General features: G+C 37.1%; 1 protein-coding gene across 1 annotated transcript; it reads right to left on the bottom strand.

Annotated features, from left to right (window-relative positions):
• Positions 1-227: 227 nt before the first annotated feature.
• LOC106052699 (beta-1,3-galactosyltransferase 1-like) lies at positions 228-6,198 on the bottom strand. The gene is made up of 2 exons (XM_013208133.2): positions 5,537-6,198; positions 228-4,715 (listed from the first exon to the last, which is right to left on the bottom strand). The coding sequence occupies exon 2, from the start codon at positions 4,709-4,711 to the stop codon at positions 3,680-3,682; it is 1,032 nt and encodes a 343-aa protein (XP_013063587.2). The 5' UTR covers positions 4,712-4,715; positions 5,537-6,198; the 3' UTR covers positions 228-3,679.
• Between the last annotated feature and the right edge of the window lie 6,993 nt (positions 6,199-13,191).

Genomic DNA, 13,191 nt, shown 5'->3' with positions numbered 1-13,191 from the left:
AATTATAGTCCATTCATTTCCTATTTTAATCAAATTAACATTTAAATGTGTTTTTTCTAAAGCATTTTTACACAGATCTACATTCGTTCGCCAATGTTTTCATAAAAAATTGAATTCAGGTCAATTAGCTATTTTTGCTGAATTCGTAATATATTTTATTCATGAATTCATTTATTCGCTTTACTTATAACATTATTATTTTCTATATATGTTTCTAATACACAATATAATAATAATAATAATAATAATAATAATCTTTATTATCCGTAAGGAAATTTGTCTTACAATTTGTGCATTACACTAAACAAAAAACATAACTATAAGAAACCAAAATGTACATTCACACCAGACTCACTCATAATTTACATGTGACAAAGTTTATACCAGATTGTTCTTATTAAATGATTTGATTGCCAGAGGAACAAAAGAGTGTTTGTGTCTGTTTGTCTTTGCTATCGGTGTCTTGTATCTCTTTTGTGATGGTAAAATCACAAAATCCTGACACTGCAGTGTCAGTGACTATATCAGCAATACGCGAGTTGAGACCCGCGGGCAGCCATATGATACTGACAGTGACAGTGTTTTTTTTATTCATGAATTCATGCATTCGCTTTACTTATAACATTATTATTTTCTTTATATGTTTCTAATGCACAATATCAGTGACTATATGGGCAGCAGGTAATATCTGTCTAGTATAGATATATATATAAAAGTAAGTAAATTTCCCCTTACAGACCTTGCGATCTATAGGGCAGATGATGTTAAGGTCATCTGTTTCTTTGGCCAACGGTTAACGAGCAGGGTGTCATGTGGCCAGCACAACGACCAACCGCCTTTACTTCCCCCAAGTAAGTCAGGTACCCACTAGATTTGGGTGGACTCAGGGGCGCCCTAAAAAGTCCCGAAATTCAAAATCCCAGTCTTCACCGAGATTCGAACACAGGACCCCAGGTTCGGAAGCCAAGCGCTAAACCACTCAGCCACCGCGCCCCCAATATAGATATAGGCCTATAATTTCCACGACACTGTCTTTTAGAGATTAACGGAGTTTAATTGCCGGACATAAAGTGGGTAGACCTTGACGGCTCTATACGTACCTTTCCGTTTGACCTTGAACACCAGTGCAAACAGGTTTTCCTGGCTAATTGGAAAATTTTATTTATTAATCGATAGTCATAGAACGTCACTGTGATAGTGTGACATTACACGGACACAACTCGCTTCAAGACAGGATTTAACAAAATAATTATTATTGTTATTCCCCCCACCCCAACCAAAAAAAAAATATGTGTGAAATTATGTTTTTAGGTTCAGGAAGTTAGGTTTTTAAGTTTTTGATTAGCTAGATCTTTCAATAGGTACATTTTATTACACTGAATTAATCTATTGGTGGAAACTTGACCTTTTGATTGAAAAGCTTTTGTGTCTTGTAGTTTTAACTTAGGTTTCATTCTGACGAGGAACGAAGGGCGGACTGGGTGTCGAAATTGGCCCCCGGGCATTTCTATACAATCCGGCCCATAACTTGTATATCACATGATGGCATTCTAGACCTAGCCTACCTGACCTCTAAGTCATTATGTTAATTTTGATAATGTGTTGATATGCCATGCATACAGTGAACTCTAAATCTTTATACAAATATATGCCTTATGTTGCTTTTTAATCGCTAAATGTGTAGGCCCTAAAAGGATGAAGCCTACTAATAGCACTGTCTACGGATGTAGTGTATCACAATATCAGGTACATGTGTTACAACAAAATAGTATTACACTGTAGAGTCTGCGAACGTTATGTTTAACACAACACTCAGAGGGCCCTTTTATAAAGTGTGTATAAGGGTTTAACAATTGGATGCCTGGTATAATGGCATCCATGCGGCCCTTTCGTGGCCCTACCAGCCCATTTGGGTACCGGCACACCGGGCATTTGCCCGAATGCCCATATAGCCAGCCCGCCCCTGCGAGGAACTAATAAGTCACATATGGTGAGGGGAAAAGTTTTCATAATGAGTGTTCAAAGTGTGTGCGAACATACAGAGGCACTAATAAAAACCTTTCCATGTCTTTAGAAATCTTACACAACAGAAGAAGAAAGAAGGGTGAAAAAAAAACTGCCTGGTGATTACAGATGCCCAACCTGTGACCGAAGCTGTGTATGAAGGATTGGCCTCTTAGTCATACAAGAAGCTGTACAGGGAAAAAGTTGTCTATCGCAGGGGTTCTCAACCTGTGGGTCGCGACCCCCTTGGGGGTCGATTGACCATTTGCCTAGGGTCGCCTAAGACCATCGAAAATATGGATTATTATTGCCTACTCTTCTATTGTTGTATGTGTGTGTCGGCTGGGGGGTCGCGACAGAGTGGGGGATTATAAAAAGGGGTCGCCGAGCTCAAAAGGTTGAGAACCGCTGGTCTATCGAGACGTGAAATGCATCAGAGCATAACCCCTTCCAGCCATGGTTGCTACTTCAATGATCATGATGGACCTGAATTTAAACCCTGGCTGCTGACACCCCTTGCCTTCCTACGGGGAGGTTTTGGGCTTGGACGTAATGATCTTTATTTCTGAATTTATGTTAGAAACAATGAAATCAAATCAAATGCAAGTGTTCTAGATTTGCAGTATGAAATGTATCCTTCAGCTTCACCTATCCCTTAGTCTGTTGGACCATTGGGGCACCACACAAGATCCTTTGACCGTCTTTCTCCATCCCTCTTTATCTTTTAATTTTGATAGAATCTCTTTCAATGGCAGGCATGTCAATTTTTTTTATGTTGTCTTTATGTTGTCTTTCCATCACTTTCTCTGTCTGCTTCTTCCTCTTTTTCCTGGTACCTCTCCCTGAAGGAATTTTTTTGCGAGCCCTGAGAACCTTGTGATATGGCCTTAGAGTTTTTGTTTGCGTTGTTTGACAGTAGTTAGCAGATCATCCTGGGTTCCGAACGATGATCTCATACCGTCTCTACAATCCTAAAATGATTACCCTATTTCTTGAAAGTATACATACATTTAATTTAAATATCGTTGTAAATGTAGACCAAACGGAATCTACGGTTTAAGGTGGTTGAAAATGTTGATTTACTAAGTTATCTACAATGTGCAAAAAACAAAACAAAAAAAACAAAACAATACACAATTGATGACGACAAGGTGGTAAGAAAATAAGTCCTCCCAGAGAAGGAAATTGTTACGTCTTTTTTTTAAAGCTACTCGAATATTTAGCTCTCTTTAGACCTTGATTCCCTTAAGCCGAGCGGTAAAGTGCTAGGCTTCCGAACCGGAATTCTAGGGTTTGAATCCAGATGAAGACTTTTTTTTAAATTTTGAGATCTTTCGGCGCCTCTGAGTCCACTCAGCTCGAATGGGTACTTGACATTAGTTGAGGAAAAGTAAAGGCGGTTGGTCGTTGTGCTGGCCACATGCTACTCTCGTTATCCGTAGGCCACAGAAACATCTGACCTTTACATCGCCTGCCACAAGGTCTGAAAGGGGAACTTCACTTTTTTTATACCTTGATTCCCAACAGGTATGATTGTTTCAAATCTCAGTATTCTTTAAAATTGAAAACATGTTCTAACCAGAACGGTTGTTAAACAGAAAGGGCTGCTACTATAATTGTACAGATATTTTGTTGATATACTCTCTACGAATCATATCAAAGGTCACTGACCTAACTAGTGTGCCCACTGACCGTTATGTTTAAATGCAAAGGCAGGATCACTTAACAGCTTTACTCCCATTTTTTGCGCACACAATCCCGTGATAAACACGTCATCCAACCAAATAGGCTTCACTCTCAGTGCTGCCTGGTACAGAAGTTGCACGGTCAGTATCGGGTAGCTCAAAAGCCCACCCAGCGCAAAAGGCGGGAAGAACGCGTCTGGATATTCCTCACGTGACAGATATACTTTTCCTTTTTTTCTCAAAGGCGAATCGTTGAACCTCAGACGGCCTAGAATGAAATTGAAATAGTTTGAATGCGCTTTCTTCGTAGCCTCCAGGACTGACGTCAGATTAACGTGTATGTCGTCGTCGACTCTTACGACGTAATTCGCCTGGCGGCAAAACGTGCTGGTCCATTTAAGCATCGATACCGCTTTTAATCGAATATTGTGGTAGATGTCATCAAACGACACTTGCACGATGTCGTTATGCGTTTGCGATTCATTGTTGATCTTATGCTGCGTCTCATTTGATTTCGTCTGCCCGATGAAAAACAAAAGCTGGGCTTGATTTCCACTATTTCTGGTGAAATTACCGTAATCACCGTTTCGTATATTTTCACGGTTTTGAAAATTTTCCGGAGCAGACGGCACGACAATTAATGTTTCAGTCCTAGTATCGATACATTTTCTCTCAGGGTTATGTAGGTAAGTGAAGTTATGATTGTTGATTATTGGCTGAGATAGAAACGACAGGATCGATCTTTTCTCCTCATTTAGAATGGTATCCATTTGAAGAAATACACTTTTTAAGTCTCGGGGATCGACGTCTAGGCTGCTAGGCCCTTCATTGAAGTCTAGGCTGCTAGGTCTGTCACTGAACTCTAAGTAGGCAGAGCGAGTGTTAGGCTCGGAGAAGTTCCCTTTCTCTGCATACTTTTTCTTGCTTAAACCATATGTATTAAAGAAAAGTAAAACAGTCACTGCTCCGTACGCCACAATTAAGAAAATAAAATGTCCACTCACTTTAGCAGACGCTGCCATTAATCTGGAATTATATAAAACCATTTTATTACTAATTACTACTGGGAAACAAAGTGGACAGTATTAACTTCCTCCCACGCAACGAGCAATCAACAATCTTCCAACTAAGAACAGGACACACACTTCTGTTAAATTACCACCTTAACAAAATAAATCCCATACACCTAACCCTTTGTACCCAATGCGCCCATCCACTCTTATGAAACAATAACCCACATCCTTTTTGAATGCCCCATTCTTATCCACCTTAGGCAGACCCTATTATCACTACAGCCCAAAATAACCAACACCCTGTACAGCAGTGCTGAAAAATGGAAGAGAACAGCACACTATTTTTCATTGGGACAGTCTGCAAAAAAGCTGACAGCTCAGCAGAAAAAAGCTGACTAGAAAAAGAATAGTAATTTAATTTACTCAAATTTTATATATATCTGAGAACAGAGGCGTCGCTAGGTCACGAGTCTTAGGGCGCGATGAGCTAAGGATGTCACGTCAAATAACCCTTTATTGATTTTCTATCTAATTTAAACTCCGAATTGTTTCTTTGCAAGTATCCATATATATATATATCCATTTCCTACACGTTTCCCGCTCAGCAGCTGTTCTTAACGGGATATCAAGAAATAGGCCGGCCCCATTCTTTTACGTTGTCCATCCAGTTTATTATTTTTTTTAGGACGATTATTAGTTCCTATGTTTACGCTGAAGTAGTAGTGGATAAAACTTATTCCTATTACACTCTATGTGTCTAATTTAGTTAAAAGTGGTTTAATTGTAGGCTTAGAACAAGTACTTTAACACTCTTACTTTAACAGTGCAGCCTACCTTCAGCTGAAAATTCCTATTGAATTGAACGCACACAATTCAAAGGCTGACTATTGTTATGCTAGATCTACAATCCTACGAGCTCAAGAAACTGTGGTATCAAGAGATAGAATAGAATTTAAAACTAATCCTTGTTAGCCTGGCAAAAGGTTTAGTCCGTACATGGAAAATCTGTCAGGTTTGACTGTTTACTTAGGACGATTTTTATCTTATCTTTATCATAAAGCAGTCATCATCAATCTTTGCCTAAACATAACTAAGTAAATACGCTTTTTGTTCTAGATTATAAAGTACTTAATTCATAATAGTATTAACCCTTAAAGTGCTGAGCTGTTTTAAAATGAGTGCATACAAAATGGAATTACAATAAATAAACTACCACACGCGTTTTAAGGGTTAAAAATAATAATGTGAAGAATAATATTAACCTAAAACTGTATGTTGTTGTCAAATGTCGAAAATGCAAAAATGCGGTATAGTCACTTGAACAAATGCTGGCAGGATGTTCATCCTTATGATAATCTGCCTACCCAGGTCGCCATAGCCAAGTTGCAAAACTAATACACCAACACCTGTCTTTAACACCTAATTTAATTCATAGTCATACTCATCATTAGAGCAAATACTCGCAACAAGAGGTTCTCAAGTTAACCGATCATCTGTTGTACTGAGATGGGCCTATTTTGATTGACAAAACGATATATTTTTAATGGCCGATCTGCTGTTCATAAAAAAAAAAAAACAAGAAAAAAAAAAAAACTTACCATCATTGACATCACCGTACCACTATCCCTATAATATAAGAAAAACCGAAAAGGAAAAACAAAGGAAATATGGGAACCTAAGCTTGGAGATCAAACGGTTAGGAAAGTTGTCTAAAATAACAATCGTTATATAAACTGAGGGGATAATGACTACTGACCTCACAGATACTTTCAAGGCCCTTAACATTCCTAGGAACATTCTCGTTGCCTGTCATGGGGCGGTACTGCAGCAGACCTGCCAGATCACCAGAAAATTCCTCTGTGGAAACCGATAAAGGGACTACGATCAATTTTGTTTCCCTTTAACGAAACTCAACCCTGGCAGCGACAGAGAATGAATACTGGTTCGTTTCTAACATAATAATAATAATAATCTTTATTAGCCTTGAAAAAATGTGCTTTGCTATTGTGAATTAGAAAGTAACAAAACACAAAACGTCATGGGTGTAGCCAGGGGGGGGGGAGTCGGGGGTTCAACCCCCCCCCCCCGAAATGAATTTCCCCTCCCCCCGAAGGGAGGATGGACGGACTTTAGTGACTGATTTTTTGCTTTGATTTTGTTTATTTTAGGTGAGATTTTAAAAGTAAACCATCACTTGCCCCAGCACAACCTAGGGAGTTTTGAGTTGAAAACACTCTACCAGGGGGTTCGAGTTAAAAACCCTCTACCAGGGGGGTTTGAGTTTAAAACCCCCTAACAGGGGATTTTACATTTAAATCCCCCTCTTCAATAAAATAAAACAAAAAAAAAATGCAAACGACAATCCCCAAATTCCAAGAGCAGAGTTAAAGAAGATTTTGATTTTAAAACCCCCTCTAAAATTTACGAGAAACCCCCTCTTCAATATAAAAAAAGCAAATTCTATGAGCGTAGCCAAAGAGGTTTTGAGTTTACACCCCCCCCATTTCTCCAGTAGAGTTTGAAGCTAAAATATACCTCTTCAATATAAAACAAGATTACAAAGACAGTTTGTGTGGAAACACAAACTCAAAATCGGCCCCCCGAGTGGTCCACTCAGGCAGGCTTCAATATTTTCAGAAAAAACATCCAAATGAAATTATATCAAAGACAAATGAGAGATAAGAATGGAGAAAGAAGATTGACAGATCTTGTGTAGTGCCCCAACGGTACAGCAGATCAAAGGATAGGTGCAAGTGAATTCAAAGTTAGATGTGAACCTGGCCTAACTAGTTCCCCTTTCAGACTTTGTGGTCTATAGGGCAGATGATGTAAAGTTCATCTGTTTTTGTGGCCTACGGTTAACGAGGATGTCATGTAGCCAACACAACGACCAACCGCCTTTACTTTTCCCCAACTAATATAAGGTACCCATTGGAGCTGGGTGGGCTGAGAGGCACCTAAGGATTCCGAAGTTGAAAATCCCAGTCTTCACCAGGATTCGAACCCGGGGCCCCCGGTTCGGAAGCCAAGCGCTTTACCGCTCAGCTACCGCGCCTCTCCTGGCCTAACTGAAGTCTTATAATAGATGTAATCGTTTTGAAAAGGATCAATCTCTTATTCGAATGTTCAAAAAGAGAATAAGAGAATGTATTTCTGCAATAAGTTCACGAAAATGACGTTTACAAGATTACTATTCGTGTTAATTTAGGTCTAACTTATAATGCATACTAAATATCTTTTTCTCTTTAAAAAACTGCTTGCATAACTGATTTTAAAAATTAGATTTTTTCGCTTTCAGAAAAAAAAAAGTAGCCGTTACATCAGAACTTTGAATGGTCTAAAATATTGAGATTTTCAATATCTTTTCTAGTTTACGAGATCTAAACGGAACGGACGGACAGACGGACAGACGGATTGACATTTCGCACAAAACTAATAGCGTCTTTTCCCCTTTCGGCGGCCTCTAAAAAAAGCAAATTACGCACTCAACATGTTATGAGTGTAGCTAAATGAGTTTTGACTCAGCTTTAAGTTTTAACCCCCCTTCAGCGGTAAAAAATACCCCTTTAAAAATAAAATCAAATCAAATTATACACTCAAAATGTTATGAGTGTTGTCAAAGGTTTTTTTAGTTTAAATGCCCCTCCAGTGGAGTTTGAAGCTAAAAAGTACCTCTTCAATATAAAAAAAAGCAAATTACTCACTCTAAAATCTATGAGCGTAGCCAAAGGGGTTTTGAGTTTAAATTCCCCCCCCCCCTCCCACCAGCGGGGTTTGAAGCTAAAAAATAATCTTCTGTGTAAGAATAAAAGCAAATTACACACTAAAATTATTTGAGCCAATCCAATTGGGGGTTTGGAGTTTAAATTAAACCCCTCTCCTATAGATGGCTTTTTTTTTAAAGTTTAAAATCCCATCCAGATGGTTTTGAGTTTAAGATCCCCTACAGAGCATTTTGAGGTGGAAAACCTCTATCTACAATATTATTCTAAAGCAAACTACAGTTACTAAATTCTATTACCGTAGCTAAATGGGGTTTTGAATAAAAAAAAAAAAAAAACCTCCAGAGATTTTTTTAGTTTAAAACCCCCAACAGATGATTTTGACGATAAAATTTCACTTTTCGATATAAAATCTAAAGTAAACCACAGTCACCTAAGTCCAAGAGCGTATTCAAGAGAGGTTGCACATTTCTACCAGTGGCGGGGCTTCATTAATAAACTGCAGTGGATGCCGTAATTGAAAAAGACTAAATGTGGCTCAACAAAGATGGCTAAGACAGATTTTAGGAGTCAGTTATAGAGATCGGGTCTAAATCAAGGAATTCCTATGCCGAACTGGGAGTTGACCCCTTAGTAAGATTGTGACAGTGCATCGCATGAGGTTTGTGGGACATGTTCTCCGACAAAATAAATTACGCATAAGAAGAGTTGCGATGACATCCTAGTACAACTTGGCGCCACACATTCATGGAGGTCCTTAGAGCAGGTTGGAAGAGGTTTCAGACATTACTAGTGACAGATTTTAGTGGAAACAGCTTGACGGCAAATGCGCCGAACGGCGCGGGAATGTCAAAGTCAGTAAGAATAGCACATTAGGTTTTTGAAATAAAACTTTTTAATAGCAGGCAAATGCACTGTAGATACCCCAGAAAATGAATTTTGTAGGCTTTCAATACCAGAAATAGTCCTTAGCTCCTAGCGCTCCCCCAGACTCCTTTAGCAGGCAATGGCGGGGAATCTACAATTTTTTGCACTAACTCCAGGAAGAACCTATTCTAGGGCACAATAAACGTCTTCTAAAAGAATGAAGAGTTAGAATGTAATAAAGATTATGTACACATGCACACACATAAATACATATAAATATTTTTTTCGTGGGGCGTGGGGGGAGGGGGGAGAAAAAAAATCCCCCCCCCCCCCGAAAAAAATCCTGGCTACGCCCATGCAAAAACAAAATAAATGTTTGTACTCCAGTTTCTCTTCAACCTTACATTTGAAATTGACGACAATATTGACACATATATTATATTTTGTTCAACGCTGTAATTGGAACTCGCTAAACATAGAACAACAGAAGAGATTGTACAATTTAGAAAAAAAAAATTCATATCACATAAAAAGGTTAGATAACAAGTAGTGGCCTTTCATATCAGTTACATTTCAGTAATTGTAAAAACTTTACTGATAACAGTTAAAAAACCAATACATCCACTAGAGATCTTAACTTTTCAAAGAGAGCATAAACAACTGGTAACAACTGGATCAAAAAGGTTACATTTATAGGGCTCGTTCATAGCTTTGGTTTCAACTCATATCTATCCTATACAAGCCAGGGTTCTTAAACGATTTAACAGTGTTTATAGGAAAAAAAAATGTGTTTAGTACATTTTAATTAGCAGAGTCGTTTAGAATTACTTTTTATTTCTCTATTGTTTTTGTTTTTACCATGTTCAGCACTGTTTGATCCAATCTTTTTACTTTAAAAAAAAGTTTGTATCAGCTCATTTTGTCTGTCTGGTAAAAAGTTTGTATACGTTATTTCTCCTTCACGGGGTTACTGGAGTGCGAAATTTTTTTTTTTAATTTTTGCTTTAACTTAATAACTTTTGTTATATTATATCATATGACAACTCAATTGAAAAAATAAATATATTGAATGTTGTTTAATGTTTCAGGGTTGCCATGGTAATGGCGGCTATATTGAATATAAAAAAAAATTAGTTCAAATAGGAAAATTCAAAAATTTTTCAAAATAGATAAATTTCAAAGCTAAAAATACTTACACCTTAAAGCATAAAGGTGGCTGGAAGGAGCTAGCTAGATTTTATATATTTTTCCTTCGTATTGTGCATTTTATAATTTTTTTTAAAAAGGGTGATTTTTTTAGATGTAAAATGCATCCATATTTTGTTTTTCAAAGAATCATATATTAAAAACTTCTTCATATAAAGTCATTAAAACTAGCTGATTCTCTGTATTATTTATCTCTGAATATGTGCACCAAATTTAACACATTTATCTCTATTAGTTCCAGAGATTTTAGAAATCTTCTACAGGAGGGGTCACAAAAAATGCATTCACTCAAAAACAGTGAATTTGCATTTTTAAAAAATGTAAAAACGTGTTTACCATGCATCATTAAAATACTTTTTTTCAATAAAAAATGCTATTTTTTAGAAAATTTTTGGTGCCAGTTTATAAAATATATGTCCACCTATTTAATTACACCAAAATTGAAAAATCGATTTTTTCCCCCCCAAAATTGACTTTTTCACACTCCAGTAACCCCTTACCCAATCTCGAATCAAGATGAAATTTTGCAAAATTATTTCTTGTACATGACAAAACAGGAAACAATAACAAAAATTAAACAACTAGCTTATTACCTATTGGTAATATTAATTATTTTGTTTGGTATCAAACAATGGAAAGACATTGTACTTGACAGATATGGTGGCAAAAGTTGATTTAGTCCGCATGAGGAGGCTTGAACCCTGAGCTCGGATTCGAGTAGTACACTTTTTTTTATTTTTATGCATTTAAATTGCGATCACGGTAACATTCCTAAAGATACCCTCTTCCTAAATGGTCCTAACTGGTCCAGACATGTTATAAAATCATAACGCATTGAGAAATCTAAAAGTATGAAATTGCGCTAAACAAAAACAATAAGTAAACACATTTTAAATCGCACAGATTTATTTTTGTTAGTCTAGATCTATAACCAATGAAAAACATAACTGATCCAAACTTATTGATACGATAACACTTAATATTAGCTTTGTTGTTGTTTTTTGTTTTAAGTATTTATAATGTTTTTCTTCTTTATTGTTTGTTGATAATTGGAAAACTGGATGACCCGACAAAATAACGCGGACTAAATAGAACCGACAAAATAGCGTTGACAAAATAGCGCCACAAAATAGCGCGAAATATCCCGAAAAAATAGCACAAGACAAAATAGCGCTGATGTGTATAATATGTATAATGTGTATAAAAGTACGTGAAGTTCCTGGGCAGCATTTTTTGTTAAGGAGAAAGAGAGTTCTTTAAAATTTAATCTCATTTTCCTTTTTCACCAATGTTTAAAATACATAACTTGCTTAAAAAAAAAGATTTTAATATGTGGTGACCCCGTTCAAGGTTTAGGTATATGATGATGTGTCTGTTACACATGTGTGTTATAGTATAAATCAGTAATCTTGATTATCTGCGGCATCTCTCTTTGATCCAACCAGGGCGTCTCTTGCCGCAACATAGGCAAACTTAGGTGTGTCAGGATTAGTTAAGCTAGCTATCACCAGGGTTAGGTGGTGCCTCCAACTTAACAGACATCTTGCAGCTATATTGTCAATGCACGGAAGTAAGCCACTGATTGAGTTTTTATGTGACATTGCATCAAATTTGACTTAGTGAAAGCTTTGTGCCTGTCTCTAAATCTGACAAGTATGGAAGTATATCTACTTGTTTTCAAGTGGATTTTCGGATTATAAATAAATGCTATATTTTGAAATCATCCATTTAAGCTTATATTATTTTTGCAGAATGTTTGCATATTTTTGTTTTAAGAAATCTAAAGTGTTTCTTGCAAAACGACTGAAAAATAATTATAATATTAAATTATAAAAATATTGACTCTATTCATATTTTACCATATCTAAAGTATTTCTTGCAAAATGATCCAAAAAAAATAATATTTTGTTCGCGCTATTTTGTTTGCGCTATTATGTTGGGGAACCGGAAAACCTTGTCCTCGCTGGCAAACAGGTCAGTTGGAGGCGCGGTGGCTTAGCGGTAAAGCTTTTGGCGTCCAAACCGGGGGCGGGGTTCGTAACCTGATGAAGACTGGGTTTATTTAATTTCGGAATCTTTGGGCGCGTCTGAGTCCGCCCAGCTCTCATGAGTATGACATTAGGGAAAAGTAAAGGCGGTTGGTCGTTGTGCTGGCCACATGACACCCTTGTTAACCGTAGGCCACAGAAACATCTGACATCATCTGCCCTGTATAAAGGGGAACTTTAAAAAGGTGCGCACCAATTTAATTCTAGAAATACTAGGCGCCATCGGCTTACAATTCACGCCCAATCAGGTGGCGTTAGCCAGCCGGTCACACATATTAGATATTTAACTTTCTGATGATAATTAGTGGGATTATTTTGTTAAGGCTACTACAATAAATAGTGGCCTTTTACGAAGCTTGATTCTGGAAGTGACAGAGAATGAAATTAATAAATAATAATCTCTCTCTCTCTCTCTCTCTAAATAAATATATATATATATACTTCTCTTAATGGCTCAACAGTTTGGACACCAAGAAGTAAAGAAAATATCTCTCTTTTATTTCTACATGTCGGACAAGATTTACCCCACGTTACTTTAGTGGCAAAAAAAAAAGAAGGGGGGGGGGGAGAAGAACAAGTAGTATTCAACCTTCACTAAAATGGAGGGCCGAACTTAATTACTGTGAACTAAAAGTCATGGAATGAT

Source organism: Biomphalaria glabrata, chromosome 18 (assembly GCF_947242115.1).
Source record: "Biomphalaria glabrata chromosome 18, xgBioGlab47.1, whole genome shotgun sequence".
In the NCBI taxonomy this organism is placed as follows: domain Eukaryota; kingdom Metazoa; phylum Mollusca; class Gastropoda; family Planorbidae; genus Biomphalaria; species Biomphalaria glabrata.
The sequence above is the reverse complement of the archived record's forward strand: the minus strand, read 5'-3'. Positions and strand labels throughout refer to the sequence as shown.